We start from the raw sequence: 17,922 nt of genomic DNA on the forward strand, positions 1-17,922 counted from the left end.
CCTGTGTGACTCCATGTTGCACTCAAATTACTCAGTTCCTCTGTATAAGCCCAATGAAGAGTTGATTTGAGCTACTCTCTTGACATATTAATAATCTTGACTACTGACTTCCTGGCACAGGGTATGCCACTGTAGATGACTTAATATTATCTTGCATGTTTGGGTGTGTAGAGTATTATTTCATATCCAGATAGTGTGCACTAATTTGTTCTTCTCCTCCACTGTCCTGTCTTCTCATTTTCTCCCTCCTTACCTCTCAGCTCTTCTCCCCACAACCCCGTGCCACAGCCACTGTGTCTTTCCACACAGCATATTAAATTCCATGTCTAGGTCAGACTTGTCTGTTGAGAGCTTGTGTCCTCAACATTTATGCTGCCATTTTCATCTTAGCTCTCAGTGATGCACCTGCAGCTAGAGGAGAGCCAGCCCTCATAAGTCCTTAAATTATGACTGTCGCTAGAGCAGTTACAACAGGAGAGCGTCAGCACTTTCTGGAATAAGACACAGCGCAGAAGTAGCCATCATTGGAAAGAGAACCTCCAGTTTTTAGCATGAAGTAGTACTTCCCATAGCGGCTCTAGACCTGCTTTGAGCAACCCAAGCTTAACAGCCTTTTATTAGAATGTCAGGGTTAAGGAACTCCTAAGTGGCCTGCTCTCCTCTTACAAGCCAAATCCCCATTGTCTTTAGTCAAGGGAAAGGACACATTAGTTGCAGCCTGAAATGGAAGAGATCACTTGTGACGTCTGCTATGCCTCACATAGACCTAATATGATGAGTGTGGCCCTCTGACTACTGTGCCATGATTATTGTTGCTAATAGCTGCCCCAGACCAGGACCTCAGCACCTCAGCCCTCCTCACAGCCTGGAAGCCTCATGTCTAGGTTTCCATCTTCAGCACTCTTCAGCACAGATGTAAAGATAGCTATCAAATGCAATACTGACTATATGTTCTGTTTTAACTCTATGAGGACAGGGAGCACATATGGGATTAAACAACCTAAAAGGATCTTTAAACAATAGAGACTCCATGTTGGTTTATTGTTACATAGGCATGACCATCTCTTATTTTTTCTAGCTTTTGTTTATAGTTGTATACCTAAACCATAGGGTCTTTTCTCATTTTGATTTAGATTGGTGTGGTTTGGACACAGTCTCACCATGTGGATCCGACTGACGTCTACCTCATGATTCTTCTGCCTCAGCCTCCCTAGTCAAGTGCTGGGACCCCAAGCATTCTACACCACCCTCGGCTTATACAAAGGCCTCAAAATGTGAAACACAAAGCAAAGACAAAGTTGTGTCTTGTCTTAGCAGACGGGAATATTGACTAATCTGCAGCTGTCTGGACACTGCCTCAATTCCCACAGTCTAAGAAAGTCATGTACTTGGGACAATCTTCCTCCCTGAAGATGGGCAACTGGAGGTGAGGAGAGATTGCCCCACCCTGCAGCCTGGCCCAGAGTAATAGGGTAGCAGGTGGAGACTCCTCAGAACTGGGCTGAAGGCACAGGCTGAATGGCTTCCAGAAAGGTCACCTCTACAGAGCAAACTCTATCAAATGGGTCTCTGGTGTCAAAGGAGCAGTTGGTGACCCAAAGGCTCCAAAATCAAGACAAGAGCCTGATGCCCACCACAGTGTTCATTCTTATGCATGTATTGGATTATGAATTATGGGTTGTGCACAGGAGGAGCAGGACCAGTGCACTCTGGGAACATGAAAACAGCCATGGTCTCCCAAAGTCAGCAAAGGAAAGGCACAGAGATTTCCCCAAGGTGGGTACAGTAGCAGTGTTGGGCAGCCTAGCTTAATAAAGACTCCCAGTGCACTATTAGCTGCAGATACACACTGAGGGTGTCCAAAGGGAAGATCAGCTCAACCTACAGCAGCTGAAGAAAGCATCCAGGAGGTCAGCAGGTGCTCACCCAAGGTTTGCAAAAGTGGAAACAAACCCAGAAGTCAGAGACTATGGGTCAGTCTTTAGACCAAAGCAATTGCAGTTGAGAGGAATGTGCAGGTCAAAGCCCTAAACAATGACTGAAGGAGATTTACATTCAGGAAACAAAAAAGCTTGCAATGAGGAGAATCCAGTCTCTGGTGAGCCAGGGTTATTTCTCTCCTGCAACAGGTGTTACCACCTGACCCTGTCTGTTCTCCTGCCATCCAACGGAATGGTTTTATCAATTATTTTGTAAATAAAAATTTTAGTAGCTCTAGAAACATTTTCAGGAAGGAAGGAATATGACTTTGTATCAAAACATTTCTCAAATGACACTGTTTGTGGGTGAGGGGTCCTGGTGGTAGACTGCTTATCATAGATTCCTTTCATCACATTTTTAAGTTGACAAAAAAAAGTGTATATGACACACAACATGTTTTCTTTGATACATATGTACAAGAAGAATGACTAAATCAATCCAATTAATGCACTAATTATTTTAGATACTTTCCATGTTAACATCTATAATTGCTCAGTGAGTTTATTTATAAAATAGATTGCTATTAAGTGGGATGTGGAGGCATAGGCGAGAGGACCAGAAATTCAAGAATATTCTTGGCTGCATTGTGAGTTCAAGACCAGCCTGGGTTACATGAGAAGGAATTGTTCTCCCTCTCCCTCTCCCTCCCCCTCTCCCTTGCCCTCCCTTTCCCTTTCGCTCTGTCTCTGTGCCAGTCTACCCTCACTCTCTCTGGCATATAAATCTTACCTTTAATTATGTTCTAGTTTAATTATGTTACACTTAGGAAACATTTCACCCTATAGTTAACAACCTGTATGGGAAAGGCATACAGGGAATATTTTGCTCTTTGAAACTACTTGTATGCAGCCCCTGAGAAGGTAAGCATACTCCAGTGGAAAGCCCCAAAGAATATTTGGGCTGCTGAAATTTTCTTCTGGAAAAAAAATGCCTCAAAATTTGGTCAGAATGGAAGTGGGGTAAATCTGGGAAGAACTGGGGGAAGAGAGGTCAATACAGACTAAATTATCATGATTGCCAGGGTTCTCTAGAGGATCAGAATTGATAGAACTCATTAGGGTAGTGTACTAGCTCGTTTTATGCCAGGGGGCCAGCTCCAGTGTGGGGTTCTTCTTTCCTGTTGGTTCTTCTTCTTCTTTCTTTTGTATATCCCATGGTCCAAGACAAACTTGGGTGGTTTGTCACTCTCTCTTTATTTTTATTAGATATTTTCTTCATTTACATTTCAAATGCTATCCCGAAAGTCCCCTATACCCTCCCTTTGCCCTGCCCCCCAACCCACCCACTCCTGCTTTCTGAGGAGAGGCCCTTGGTCTTCTTGAGGCAGCAGAGGGGGAAGAGCGTCAACAGTGGTTTAGGGTTGCTGTATAATAAAAAGTTTACTTATCTAAGTCTAAGCTACTATGATATTGTAGCTGACCTGCCTTCTGTGATCTCCTGAGGCCAGAAACAGAAGTTTCTGACACTTAGTACCTCATCCTAAAACAGCAGGAGATTAAGTAAAGGATTAATTTCTAGTGCCTTTTCCCTATTGTCCAAATGCCTCTTGCTTGTGCTAGGGGGAAGTTTGGAGCAACAAACTTCCCTTGACCCAGGAGAAGAGAATACCACTTGCAGAAGTAAAAACTTTTACATAAGCAACTATGCATGACCTCATATAAGTTCATATACAGATTCATGCATGCTCATTTCTTCATTTATACATTTCCATTCATCCCAGTTGGGTTCAGCTTGCATGCATTCTCACAATTACATCGTTACACACACACACACACGCATACATCGTTACAATTACATACTTACACACACATCTATACTTACATATGCATATGGATCAAAATACCAAGCACCAGTGCAGAAAGAACTCACTCATTCTGGATGAAAAATGAGCTCCAATCTTTATTACCTAGAGAAAGAGAAGGCTTCTACCCTTTTAATGCTAAATGAATTAAGAAATGTAAGAATGTAAGAACAAAAAGCTTTGTTTCTTTTAATAAGACTAAGCCTGCTTTGTCCTTACCATGGGATCTCTTCTGTCCATGGTAAGGAGAAGCCTGCCTGCTTTTTCTGCTCACTGCACATCTTCTTTTTTCCTTGTTCCCTCTGCATTCTGTACATTTCTCTATTAGTATTTTATGTTAGCTCTAGTTTCTAAGTTATTCCACTCTGCAACCTCCTTCTAATCTAAAGTGTTCTGTCTAAAACCTTCTCCTCAGCCCAGTTCCTCTCTCAGCTCATTTCTCCTCACCTCCATTCCTCTCACCTCAGTACCTCCAGACTCTTCTCTTTGTCCTCCGCCCGTAAACATCTTTCAAAATACATGATCACATGTTTAAAAATTCATCCACAGTTCACACAGAAAATCAAATCATAAATTGAAACAGAAGTTTACAGCACAGAATATTTCATGCATATCCATTAGGAGTAATTATCTAGCTAAACAGCCATCACCTGTCTCAGCTCCACAGGTTCACCAAAGGTTTAAAACCATAACTAAGTTAGAGGTGAAATTTTGTATAGATAAACCCAGTCATTATTTTATTTTCTGACAAAGCACCTATAGTAGATCATTAATTAGTTCCCTTTTTATGACCTTGGGTTAATTGTTTTACAACCTCTTGGAATGTGCACTGAGTAGGAGAAAGTCTAGTTACCATCTAAGAGCAATTAACTGGTGACTCTTAGGTGACTGGCAGAGTTATCATTGCAGTTTTGACTATCAGAAAAGGACCTAATAGTAGTCCCACTATAAAAGAGCTTAATAATCACATATGATTTTAGGAATTCTTATAGGATCATCATTAAGACTTAAGTTATCTATTTGTCTATCTATCTATCTATCTATCTATCTATCTATCTATAGCATCTTTACAAGACAGTTCATATTCATAAATCTGCACAGATCAACTCCAAAGGGGTGTGCAACTATTTAGTGATTGTTATATATGTTTAATTACAACAGGAAAAGCATATTAATATCAGGAATCTTTCCTAAAATGTATCCCTTACAGCCTTGCTTTATAAAGGCACACCTATCATAGATTGTATAATAATCTGAAGCAGGCCATCTCAAGACAAGCACGTGCTAGTTACTAGCTTGTCCTATTATGGCTCCTGACATGTACGCATCTGAGTCTGTCTCAGTCAGCTGTTTGCTGGGCCTCTTAGAAGACAGCCATGCTACGCTCCTGTCTGTAAGCACAATATAGTATCAGTAATAGTGTCAGGCTTTGGAGCATCCCCTTGAGCTGGATCCCAATTTGGGCTGGTCACTGGACCTCCTTTCCTTCAGTCTCTTCTCCATTTAATCCCTGCAGTTCTTTTAGACAGGAACAATTCTGGATCAGAGTTTTTGGACTAAGGGATGGCAACTCCATCCCTCCACTTGATGCCTTGTCCTTCTACTGGAGGTGGACTCTACAAGTTCCCTCTCCCCACTCTTGGGCATTTCATCTAAACTCTCTCCCTTTGATTGCTGAGCATCTCTCATCTCCCAGGACTCTGTTATATTCCAGAAGGTCCCACACACACCCCAAAATTTCATATTTCCATTCATTCTGCTGGCCCTCAGGGCTTTTCTCCTGTCCCCCCGATACCTGATCACGTTCCCCTTTTCTTCTTCCCCTCCCCTCTCCTACCCAGGTCCCTCTCTCTGCCTCCTGTGATTGCCTTCTTCTCCTGCCCAAGTAGGATTGGATCCTCATTTGGGCCCTTTGGCTTTTAACCTTCTTGAGTTCTGTGGGTTATATGCCAGGTATTCTCTACTTCTTTTTTTTGTGGGGGGGACTAATACCCAATATTAGTGAGTGCATACCATGCATATTTTTTGGGGTCTGAGTTACCTCACTCAGAATGATACTTTCAAGTTTTATTCATTTACCTGTAAACTCAGGAAGTCCTTGCTCTTAATAGCTGAACAGTATTCCATTGTGTAAATGAACCTCATTTTCTGTATCCATTCTTCTGATGTGGGACATCTTGTTTGTTTCCATCTTCTGGCTATCACAAATAAGGCTGCTATGAACATAGTGGAGCATATATTCCTGTGGTATGGTGGGGCATCTTTTGGGTATATGCCAAAGAATGATATAGTGGGTGTTCAGGTAGATCTATTTAAATTTTCTGAGGAACATCCTGTTTGCAATTCCACCAGCAATGAGGAGTGTTCCTCTTTCTCCACATCCTTGCCAACATGTGCTGTCACCTGAGTTTTTTATCTTAGCCATTCTGATTGGTTTAAGGTGGAATTTCAGGGTCATTTTGATTTGAATTTCCCTGATCACTAAGGATGTTGGACATTTCTTTAAGTGCTTCTCAGCCATTTGAGATTCCTCTGTTGTGAATTCTCTGTTTAACTTTATATCCCATATTTTGACTGGTTGTTTGGTTTTAAGAGGTTAGCTTCTTGAGTTCTTTATATACCTAGGATATTAACCCTCTACTGGATGTGGGATTAGTGAAGATTTCTTTCCCAATCACTTTTTTTTTCTTAATGAGAAGTCTTCACCTGGAAGTCCAGAATCTTGGTGTTTTATAAGCCATTGTTGGTTCTAAATAACATTTCTAGATAGAGGATGGAGAATGTTACACCCCTTTCCACTTCCTACCACCTGCCTCCTGTCAGTTGTCAGCTTATTAAACTACAGTATTCCCACTACTTGTCCTGCACCTTGCTGCCTAGTGTGGAAAATAGGTCCCACTTTGCTGTCACACACTTTTCAATACAGAAACTGGCATGAAGCATCATCAGAACTCAGCAGAGATGCTGACTGGGTTCCCTCAGCACACAAGAGTAAGAGGAGTCCTCGCTGGGTCCAAGGCCTGGATGGACCACAGCCCATGAGCAGCAACCAGCTAGCTGCTGATCACTCTGTGTGTCTGACCCCAACCCTTCAAATCTCTTCATGCTGTACCTCAGAGGGTTTTAACCTGCACATCCTCATGTAGGAAAGAAGAAATGACATCTTGTTCCCAACCAAGGCTGAATCAGGACTGTTGTGGGCACTATCCTGATCAGCACAACCAGCTTTCTCACTTCAGGCAGTTCCCATGTTCATAAACATTTATGGACATCCCTGGACACCACTGTATTTGCTAAGGACCAAAGAACTCCCAGGCACAGCAGCAGCTGATAAGAAAAGACTACAAACCTACACAATGGAAACTCAAGGAATCTATGAGTGTGATCCTGCTAAGATTCCTGGCAGTGGGGGATACAGAACCTGAGCCAGCCATCTCCTGCAACAGGCAAGACTCTCAGAGGAGGCATTGGAACACCAACCTATCCCCCAACCTAAGACCTACAGTTTGCCTCCCCTTAGAGCTTTACGGATGGGAGATCTCTTTTCCAGATGAGCTCTGGCAAGATTGTTTGACCCTAGCAGTCCTACTTGTACCACCTGTGTAAATCTCAGCTGAAGCTGCACCTTTGTCCTCAGGGACATTGATCAATAGCTGGAGGGATTTTGTTTGGGTGTGTAGAGGGTGTTGCTACTGGCATCTACCAGAAATGCTTTAAAGATTCCACATCCTGTTTGCTATATAAAATGTTCTCACATGTCTCCCCATATCCGATCCTGCCCCCATTTTCCTCTCTCCTTCCCCTCTCCACTCAGGTCCTTCCTTTCCTCTGTCTCCCATGATTATTTGTTCCCCTTCTAAGTGGGATTGAAGCATCCTCACTTGGGCCTTCCTTCTTGTTTAACTTCTTACAGTCAGTGTGTTTTGGGGGGGTATTATGGGTATCATATACTTTTTGGCTATTATCTACTTAACAGCACATATATACGCTGCATGTCCTTTGAGGTCTGGGTTACCTCACTCAGGATATTTCCTAGTTCTATCCATTTGCCTGCAAAATTCATGATGTTCTTGTTTTCTAATAGGTGAATATTATTATATTGTGTAAATGAACCACATTTTTTGTATCCATTCTTCATTGAGGGACATCTGGGTTGATTCCAGTTTCTGGCTATTACGAATAAGTCTGCTATGACCTTAGTGGAGCATGTGTCCCTGTGGTATGGTGGAGCATCTTTTGGGTATATGCCCAGGAGTCATATAGCTGGGTCTTCAGGTAAAACTCTTTCCAGTTTTCTGAGGAACAGCCAGATTGATTTCCAGAATGGTAATACCAGTTTACTGGTAATACTAGCAGTGGAGGAGTGTTCCCCTTGCTCCACATCCTTGCCAGCATGTGCTGTCCCTTGAGGGTTTTTTTTTTGTTTGTTTGTTTGTTTGTTTTTATCTTGGCCAATCTGATTGGTGTGAGGTGGAATCTCAGGGCCATTTTGGGTCATTTTGATTTGCATTTCCCTATTGACTAAGGATGTTGAACATTTCTTTAAGTGATTTTTGATAATTCAACATTCTTCTGTTGAGAATTTTTTGTTTAGGTGTGTACCCCATTTTAAATTGGGTTTTGTTTTGTTGTTTTTGTTTTTTGAAGGGTCTACCTTCTTGAATTCTTTATATATTTTTGATATTAGCCCCAGAGGTCCAGGATAATGAATGGAAATATGCAATTGCTGGGGATGGAGTAGGGTGGGGGTGGAAGGACTCTCCAGAAAGTCCCAGAGAGTTGAGATGTGAGAGATTCCCAGGATTCAGTGTGGGTGACCTTAGCTGCAGTGCCCAATACTGGGGAGATGGAACTAGAAGAGTTCATATCCAGTAGCTAGACAAGGTCCCCAGTGGAGCGATGCAGATACCAAACCACCTTCAAACTTTTTGACTCAGAATTGTTCCATCTAAAAGAAATGCAGGAACAAAAATGGAGCAGAGACTGAAGGAATGGTTGACCAGTGACCTGCCCGACTTGGGATCCATCCCATGGGAGGGCACCAAATCTGACACTATGACTGATGCTTTGTTGTACTTCCAGTCAGGAGCCTAGCAAGGCTGTCCTCTGAGAGGCTCTACCAGCAGCTAACTGAGACAAAGCAGACACTTAGAGCCAACCATTGGACTGAGGTCAGGTACCCATATGAAAGAGTTAGAGGAAGAATTGAAGGAACTAAAGGGGTGGACACCACATAGGAAGACCAAGATCATACTGCCTTTAACTGTTTTTTTAAAAATATATTATTTATTACATATTTTCCTCAATTACATTTCCAATGCTATCCCAAAAGTCCCCCATACCCCCCCCCCCACTTCTCTACCCACCCATTCCCACTTTTTGGCCCTGGAGTTCCCCTGTACTGGGGCATATAAAGTTTCCATGTCCAATGGGCCTCTCTTTCCAGTGATGGCCGACTAGGCCATCTTTTGATACATATGCAGCTAAAATCAAGAGCTCCAGGGTACTGGTTAGTTCATAATGTTGTTGCACCTATAGGTTTGCAGATCTCTTTAGCTCCTTGGGTACTTTGTCTAGCTCCTCCATTGGGGACCCTGTGATCCATCCAATAGCTGACTGTGAGCATCCACTTCTGTGTTTGCTAGGCTCCGGCATAGTCTCACAAGAGACAGCTATATCAGGGTCCTTTCAACAAACGCTTGCTAGTGTATGCAATGGTGTCATCATTTGGAGGCTAATTATGGGATAGATCCCTGGATATGGCAGTCTCTAGATGGTCCATCCTTTTGTCTCAGCTCCAAACTTTGTCTCTGTAACTCCTTCCATGGGTGATTGTTTCCAATTCTAAGAAGGGGCAAACTGTCCACACTTTGGTCTTCGTTCTTCTTCAGGTTCATGCGTTTTGCAAATTGTATCTTATATCTCGGGTATACTAAGTTTCTGGGCTAATATCCACTTATCAGTGAGTACATATCATTTGAGTTCTTTTGTGATTGTGTTACCTCACTCAGGATGATGTCCTCCAGGTCCATCCATTTGCCTAGGAATTTCATAAATTCATTCTTTTTAATAGCTGAGTAGTATTCCATTGTGTAAACGTACCACATTTTTTGTATCCATTCCTCTGTTGAGGGGCATCTGGGTTCTTTCCAGCTTCTGGCTATTATAAATAAGGCTGCTATGAACATAGTAGAGCATGTGTCCTTCTTACCGGTTGGAACATCTTCTGGATATATGCCCAGGAGAGGTATTGTGGGATCCTCCGGTAGTACTATGTCCAGTTTTCTGAGGAACTGCCAGACTGATTTCCAGAGTGGTTGTACATGCCTTTAACTGTTAAACACATTTTAAGTATCTGCTCGATACTTCCCTGGACTCAGAAGGAGTCTAATAAGAGAAGGCCACACAGTGCAGTGCCATTTCTCTTAGAGACCAAAGGGAGGTTTAGTTCCTAGGTGGGAATGTAACTGCAGGTCCTGTGTTTTCCTTTGCTAATGCTGAGAGCTGTCCTCTGACCCTGCATCACTAGCAGGGAAGAGGAGGAGCTGGAGCTGGAGATGTCTTGTCTGGTGGCTCTGCATCGGTGAGAGCAAGCCCCAGAGCCCAAGGCAAGGCTTTCCTCTTGTGTCCTTGAAAACGGAGGGGTAGGTCATATAGAACTAGGGAGCTGGCTCCACAACACCATGGCTCAGGTCAACCAGCATTGGGTTATATCTCTTGGCTTGGCTGTAGGTGGGGGAGGAGATAAGGTACAGTCCCCAGCAGGGCATCAACCTCATAAACACTGACCCCATGGTTTTCCTGCATTCTCTTTGTCTGCTACAGTTTCCCAGAGCTCTGCTTTCTCTGCTGCCTCCCTTGGCTGCTGTCTATGTTGTGCACCTCAGAGTTCAATTATGGTTTGAAGATCAGGAAGCTAGGATTGTGATTAGTTACAAAGCAATGGGGGTCAGTAGGAGATGCTGCCTTTACTTAAGGCAGTGACTGATGAAACCTGTTGTTTCATTGTCTCAGGAAAGTCATGTCATGTACACTTCTCATGGCTACAACTTGAGAACACAGTCCACGATGGAAAGACATTGCAGTAGGACTGTGAGGGGCGAGTCACACTGTATCAGCAGACAGGAAGTGCAACTCTGATATAAAACTTCACAACCAGCCTGCACCAAACAACTTCCTTCTGTGATGCTGTGTCTCTTAGGGTTCTGCAACCTTCCTAAGGCAGTACCACTAGGTGGGGACACAGTGTTCCAAGACATGAACCACAACAACCTGTTCAAAAGGTTTGACCAATTCACAACATACTATTTTAAACAGTATATACTCAAAATTTCAATCATCTACAAGGTTGTAAGGCTGCTGGGAAAACTGACCTATCACAGCGGAATGTGTTATAGAGTGCGTGCAGCTCTGGCTGGGACAGCTGCCAACCAGGAGGGGTTCATTTCCTCTCTTCCTCCCCTTTTCCCTCCTCTTTCCATCTTATCATCCTCTTTCCCTTCTACCATACTCCCCCACTTCTCATTTTTTATTTGAGACAAGCTTTCATGTAGTCTAGGTTAGCCTTGAACTCCATATGTAGATCACCCTATATCTTGAATCCTGCTCCTCCTGCCTGTGCCTCCCAAGAGCTAGGGTTACATGTGTTCACTGCTGTGTCCAGTTGAGGATTTGTTTTTTGTTTTGTTTTTTTTTTTTTTTTTTTTTTTTTTTTAGTAGTGTGACTCTAGATGTAATTAAATGTTCAAGTTATTTTCTGTGCACAAAAGTGACTCCAAGCTTAACATTTAGTAGCTTTACATTATAGGATGGAAAGCTGGGTATAGTGGTGTGTAACTTTAGTTTTTATCAAGGCCTACTTCTGATGATAGTTCTTAAACATTTTAATGTGTCTTGTAGCCCACCACCCACTAGTGGTAGTGGAAAAGAAAGGATATTGGGGAAGTGGACCTGTTTAGAAATAGTTCTTTGGAACAGATCCCATCTGCATTGTCAGGAAATCAGCAGTTTAGTTCACAGGTCAGCAATAGCAGCCAACACTTGCTAACACTTCACCGCTATTCCAGCAGTCCAGTTAGGTAGAGTTGGGATAGCAGCAGCGGTTTCATGACCTAACAGGAACAGCCAGGCCTCAGCAGAATTGGCATCAGTCAGCAGAAGGGACCAGGACTGGCAGGAACTTTAATAACAGTTCTTGGCTATGCTTCTCTCAGCAAAGTGAAGATCCATGAAGACCAGAGAGCAGCAAGCATTGCACAGCTAGCTCTATAGGCAAGCCAAGATTGCCAAGGCAAGCCTCAGGCTCCCTTCACTCTGTTGGGTCCTTTTTATACTCAGTTCAAGCAACATATGTCCTCCACAGGTCCTGCCTCACCATGGGTCTTGCTTTAGCATGTGAGTCTGACTTAGCAAAACTCGACATGAATCTGTTTCAGCTTACATCATTCTGTCAATCAACCCTAGTCTGCAGAATCAGCAAGAAGCCACAGCACACTACCAGAAGTTCTTTTTTATGTGTGTTTCTCTCTGTGGAGTCCTGACAAATGGAGCTCAACTACATAATGTAAGGCGGGTCAATACATGCGTGTCTTTACTGAAGAATCCTTCATCAAATGTTCTTTCATGTGCTTGCTTTAGCAGAACATCCTTTCACCTGTATCTGCTTCAGAAAAATGTTCCTTTACAAGTCTGCGTTAGCAAAGCCTTCAACTGTGTCTGCTTCAGCAGACTATTCCTTCACATCTTTGGCCCCAGTTAAAACACCATTCAACCAAACTGACTTTCCAAAGAATCCTTAAGTCTCCACGTCAGTGGTGCATACTGCAAGCCTCAGTACCTGGGAGGCTGAGGGAAGAGTGTGGTACTTGTTCCAGGTCTCCAAGCAAGTTCTTATATAAAATGAATCAAAGCAAAGCAAAATTCAAAGAGGGTTTAAGCTTAAAAGTGACACAAGGTTACATTCCTTCCTTCCTCAAAATGTTTATTGGGCTAGTAAAAGTTTTCATTTGCAAAATAATTGATCAAAACATCCCTTTGGAAGGCCGAGAACACATGGGGGCGAGGGGTAACACCTGCTGCAGGATAGTAATAACTCTTTTTTTTTTCTTCTTCTCCCACTTCACCAGAGACAGGACTCTGCTCATTGTAAGGCTTTTCTGTTTTCTGAAGGTAAATAGCTTTTAGTCACTGTTTAGCACATAAACCTCCACATTCCTCTCAATTTTTTGGTCTAAAGATTTACCCACTTTTGCTGGCTTGTGGTTTGTTTCCACTTTTCCGAAGGGTGAGCCTCTGCTGACTTCTTGGACACTTTCTTCAGCTACTGTCGGCTGAGCTGATCTCTTTGCACACCCTCAGTAGGTATCTGCTGCTAGGTCACTAAGATTCCTTATTAAGCTACGCTGCCCAGGACTGCGACTGCACCCACCATGGGAAAATCCCTCTTATCTGCATGTTTGCCTTGCTGACTCATGAGACCATGGCTGCTCTATCTTTCCAGTGTCCACTGGGCCTGCAGCTTCTGGCCTCCTTCCACCATGCCTAAGAACGGATGCTGTGGTGGTGATAAAGCTCTTGTCTTGATTTTGGAGCCTTTAGGTCACCAACTGCTCCTTTGGCACCAGGGAACCATGTGATGGGGTTTGCTCTGTAGAGGTGACCTTTCTGGAAGCCATTTTAGCCTGTGCCCTCAGCCCAGCTCTCAGGAGTCTCCACCTGCTTCCCTTTTACTGTGGGCCAAGCTTCAGGGTGGGGCAATCACTCTCTCCTCGTCTCCAGTTGCCCAGCTTCAGGGAGGAAGACTGTATCAAGTACATGACCTTCCTAGACTGTGGGGAAAGAGGCAGTGTGCCCTCAGCTGCAGGTTAGTGAGTATTCACCTCTGCTTAGAAAAGACACAGCTTCTGTCTGTGTTTCACATTTTCAAACCTTTATATAAGCCAAAGCAGGTGATTAGTGCTTGAGGGTCCCAGGACTAGGGAGGCTGAGGCAGAAGCATCATAGTTGGAAGTCAGCCTGAACTACATGGTGATAATATGCCCAAACCACACCAATCTAAGTCAAGAAGAGAAAGACCCATTTAGTTACTCAGGTATAAACAACAGAAAGCCAAACCAAACCAAATTAAACCAAAGCAAACCAGTCACCCATGTATCTATAATCCAAATCAGATGCTTTAATTTTAAAAGATCCTTTTAGATTTCTTAGTGCTCCCTCCCTCCTGAGTTAGAATAGATTTTATAGTGAGTCTTGCACTTTGAAAGCTATCTCTGCATCTCTCCTGCACTGTGCTGAAGCTGGAAACCCAGAGGAGAGGCGAGCAGGGCAGGAGGAGGGTGGAGGTGCTGAGTTCCTGGTCTGAGGCTGGTACTGGCAGTAATCTTGCATTGTACAGTAGTTAGAGGGCCACACCCTTTATATTACACCCCCTTAGGCCTAGTAGACATCATGTGTGGTCTCTTCCTCTTCAGAATCCACAGGACTGACAGCAGTTTTTCATGGTGCAGTAGTCAGAGGGCCAAACCCATCATATTGGGTCCCTGGGCCTACTAAACCTAATGTGTGGTCTCCTTTATTTCAGACTCTACAGAACCCGGTAGTTAAAGTATTGCTTCTCTTGACTAAGAACATTGGGGGCTTTGGCTTTTAAGAATAGAGCAGGTCATTTAGAAGTTCACCTAACTCAGACATTCTTTTGAAAGGCTGGATCTTTGAGGAAGATGGCAGTTTTATGTGGGTGGCTCAGAAGCAGGCCTAGAGCCACCATGCTAAGTACTAGTACCTGCTAAGTACTAGAGGGTCTCTTCCCATCATGGGTTAGTTCTGCCCTGTATTTGGTTCCAGAAAGTTCTGATGCTCTCCTATTATGACTGCTGCAGCCACAGTCATGCTCCAAGGACTTCTGAGGGCATGCTCTGCTCTAGCTGCAGGTGCAATACTGAGAGGATGGTGATGGCAGGGTAGGTGGTGAGGACACAAGGATCAGCAGCCATGTCTGACCTAGGCATGGAGTCTGCTATAATGTGTGGAAAGATGCAGTGGCTAAGGCATGGGGTTTGTGGGCAGAAGAGCTGAGAGACGAGGAGGGAGAAGATGAGAAGGCAGGACAGTGGAGGGAAGAACAGAACAGTGCACATTAACCTGGATGTGAAATCTTACTGTTCACAGCCATGCGTGTTAATTAATATTCAATAATTCACAGTGGCACACCCTGTGTCAGGAAGTCAGTAGTTGAGATTGTTAACATGCAAGATAGTAGCTCAAGTCAATTCTTCATTGAGCATAGAGAGGGACTGAGTGTTTAGATCACAGAGTGGAGTCACACAGCTGCTGGAGGTTAGGGCTTTACTGAGGTGCATTACAGGGAACAGTCCATCATCACAGAATTCATCTTTCAGATCATCTTGGGGGCAGGCTGGGGGCAGGCTGAGGACAGGCCGGGGGCAGGCAGGTGACAGGATGGACACATGCTTTGTTGAACCCAAGGGTTATCAGAAGAGCTCTGGCTTGAAGACTCTGATGCACGCAGGTCAGGCTTTTCACTACTTGCCCTTTATAACTCTGTTAATCCAGGGCACATATGAGGAGATTCGGGTGAAGACTGCAGGGGGCTTTGCATCTCCGCGTCCATAAGATACAATACCATGGGCCACCCCAGCACACAGTAGAGGTCCTCCAGAGTCTCCCTGTAGGTGAGAAAAATCAGACTATGAGCATAGATCACATTCCCCCAACTACAGACCCCCCCCCCATCATAGCTAACTCCATGGGGTAGTAAGGGTTCCAGGCTCCCTTTGGGTTTTAAGTTAGGAATTTAATGATTGTTCCCCCCACCCCCCGGCTTTGTCCTAGTGTTGAGACTGTTTCCCTTGCTCCCTTCATTTCTGTTCTGGAGCTTCATAGGAAGGTTAAGGAAGGGCTTTGGCATAGGCAGATGGGAACAAGAGGGATAATTTCAGTTCGCTAAGCTCTAGCAGCCTAAGAACACAGGCATTGGGTACTGCCATGGAGAGATGCTCAGCACACTTCCTCCTCTGATGCTGTTGCCTGATGAGGGGAGGAAAAGCAGGTGTGTACTCACCTTGTATGCTGATCTTTTCTTTCTGGGACTGCCCACGCAGACCTGGAGGTTATAGTCGTAATGCCAATAGTTTTTACAGGCCTCTTTATCCATGATTCTCAGTTTCACCTCCCTCAGTATATCTGAGGTAGGTTCTGTCACTCCAGTTCGCCCCCAGCCAGCTGCCCGGCACATCTTCCCCGGCTTGATAAAGTCAGAAGGACGAGGCAGAGGAATTACATTCACAGAGGGAGTCTCTTTGGCTTTCTTTTGAAGCTGTTGAGGCAAGGAGAGGAAAACTGTCAAATCAGAAAAGAATGCTTGGACATGGGACCATTCCCACTTTGAATTCAGGAGTGGGTTCTAAGGAAGTGATTTGGACAAGAGAGAATTCAAAGGCCTGAGGCAGGAGGAGAATTAAGGATGGGAGACTTAAGCAGGGCAAGAAAAATAAGGGTACCTTCAGCAACATGATGTCATGGAGATTGGAATAGAAGTTGTACTTTGGGTGAACGATTTGTTTTTCTACTTTTATCTTCTGCTGTGTGGATTCTGTCTTGCTCACATCATGAGCTCCAAGGGTGACAGTGATTTCTCTGTTGACAGAGAAAGAAGCAGTGAAAAAGGCTGGTCTTATGAGGAGGATTCTTTCCAAGGAGAGCGAGCGATACTAGAGTCTCTCTTCTCTATCCCAGGGCAGAGCTCCTAGACAGACTTGAGATGGAGCTCCCAGGATCACAGCCTTCTGAGAAGGACAGGGCTTAGGGAAACTCAGGACAGGCAACTCTTCCTATATCCCACCCCCAGCTCTTGGATTGAACCCATAGCTTTGAACATGGTAGACAGGCACTCTACATTGAGTACCACAGCCCATGGCTGAGCTCTGGTGATACCAGCACAAGAGCTGGAGATTCTGTCCCAGATACAGCCCTGTTTAAAGCTCAGACCTCTGAAAAGAGAGATGACAATTAAAATGAGAGGCCTTGTGCTCTCCTTTTCCTCTCAGTGTGAGGGGAACCGCACTCAGAGCCTTCCTCAGGGCTCTCCTGCTCTGTGACTCTGGCTCCTGCATTTCCTCACAGGAAGAGAAGCCTCTTACCTTCCACTACAGTGTGCAGCAGTCAACACAAATTGGCGGGTTATGAGAAACCCACCACAGGTAGCTGTGAACCCTCTCTCAGTGGTGATCTCCAGATGGGCCATGTAAGGGCGAGAATGTGGTCTAGACTCAACACCACCAATAATCTCCTCTGGAACAAAGAACCCCAAGTTCTTAGTAACAGAAGTTTAGGACCCCCCAACACAGCCCTGGCACAGGAAAATGGGGCTAACTCTGAGTGACTGCTTCAAGCCCACCCCTCCTTGAATGGGGCTCAGGCCCATCCACATGCCCTTTGATCTATTTTTCTCACTAGTCTTTACTGTCCACCCTCAACCTTCATTCAGAACACAATGCCCATTCATGTTTTTGACATTCTACTTCATCAGACATTTCTCCACACCCTCATTCCATCTTCCTCAACACTAAGGGAAGGCCACAGAAGAGCTACCTATCAGAACAGAGAGTAATTTGGTGAAACATTCTAAAGGGGAATTAGTTTTTTATTCTTTCTTGACCTACAGATTTCCCCTAGACTATGTCAGTTTAGGATCCTACCTCATGTTAGGGTCTCTGTTACCAAAGCTAAGAGATTAAGGTCGGTTTCTGAAAACTCAGAAGCTAGGGAGATGAAGACAGAACTCACCAGCTCCAGCCCCAGAAGGCAAGAGAAGTGCCATAAGGAATAGTAGGGCCTGCATCTTGCCAGTGTCGGTCACAGCTTGGAGAGAGATTCTGGTGTGTTCCTGTCCTGGTTCCTGCTTTTATAGCTCCAACGTGGGAGAAAGGCAGGGCTGGGAACCACAGATCTGGCTTGGACAAGCTCTACTTTCCTTATCAGAAATTCTCATGACTGCTCTCTGGTGGTGTTGAGTCTGTGGCCAGATTCTGAGTCTCCTGCATCCCATAATAAGGTGTCGACTGCACCCTTCAAAGTGGCTCCCAGGAAGCAGGACAGGAGCACAAAGGGAGTTAGTTGGACCT

At 44.3% G+C, this 17,922-nt stretch overlaps 1 protein-coding gene across 1 annotated transcript; it reads right to left on the reverse strand.

Moving 5' to 3' along the window:
- Positions 1-15,108: 15,108 nt before the first annotated feature.
- On the reverse strand, positions 15,109-17,675 carry Mcpt4 (mast cell protease 4). Its single transcript, NM_010779.2, has 5 exons — positions 17,585-17,675; positions 16,939-17,089; positions 16,300-16,435; positions 15,861-16,115; positions 15,109-15,465 (listed from the first exon to the last, which is right to left on the reverse strand). Exons 1-5 carry the CDS (start codon positions 17,637-17,639, stop codon positions 15,322-15,324), a joined length of 741 nt encoding a protein of 246 aa, NP_034909.2. The 5' UTR covers positions 17,640-17,675; the 3' UTR covers positions 15,109-15,321.
- Between the last annotated feature and the right edge of the window lie 247 nt (positions 17,676-17,922).

This window comes from Mus musculus, chromosome 14 (assembly GCF_000001635.26).
Source record: "Mus musculus strain C57BL/6J chromosome 14, GRCm38.p6 C57BL/6J".
In the NCBI taxonomy this organism is placed as follows: Eukaryota; Metazoa; Chordata; class Mammalia; order Rodentia; family Muridae; genus Mus; species Mus musculus.

Bases quoted from the DNA above. Each gene is read 5' to 3' on its own strand.
- Mcpt4 (NM_010779.2), bottom strand. From the start codon at position 17,639: ATGCAGGCCCTACTATTCCTTATGGCACTTCTCTTGCCTTCTGGGGCT. The intron at 16,436-16,938 runs GTAAGAGGCTTC...CTCTGTCAACAG, and splicing joins GCTGCACACTGTAGTGGAAG to AGAAATCACTGTCACCCTTG. The intron at 15,466-15,860 runs GTGAGTACACAC...TCTCACCTACAG, and splicing joins AGAAAAGATCAGCATACAAG to GGAGACTCTGGAGGACCTCT.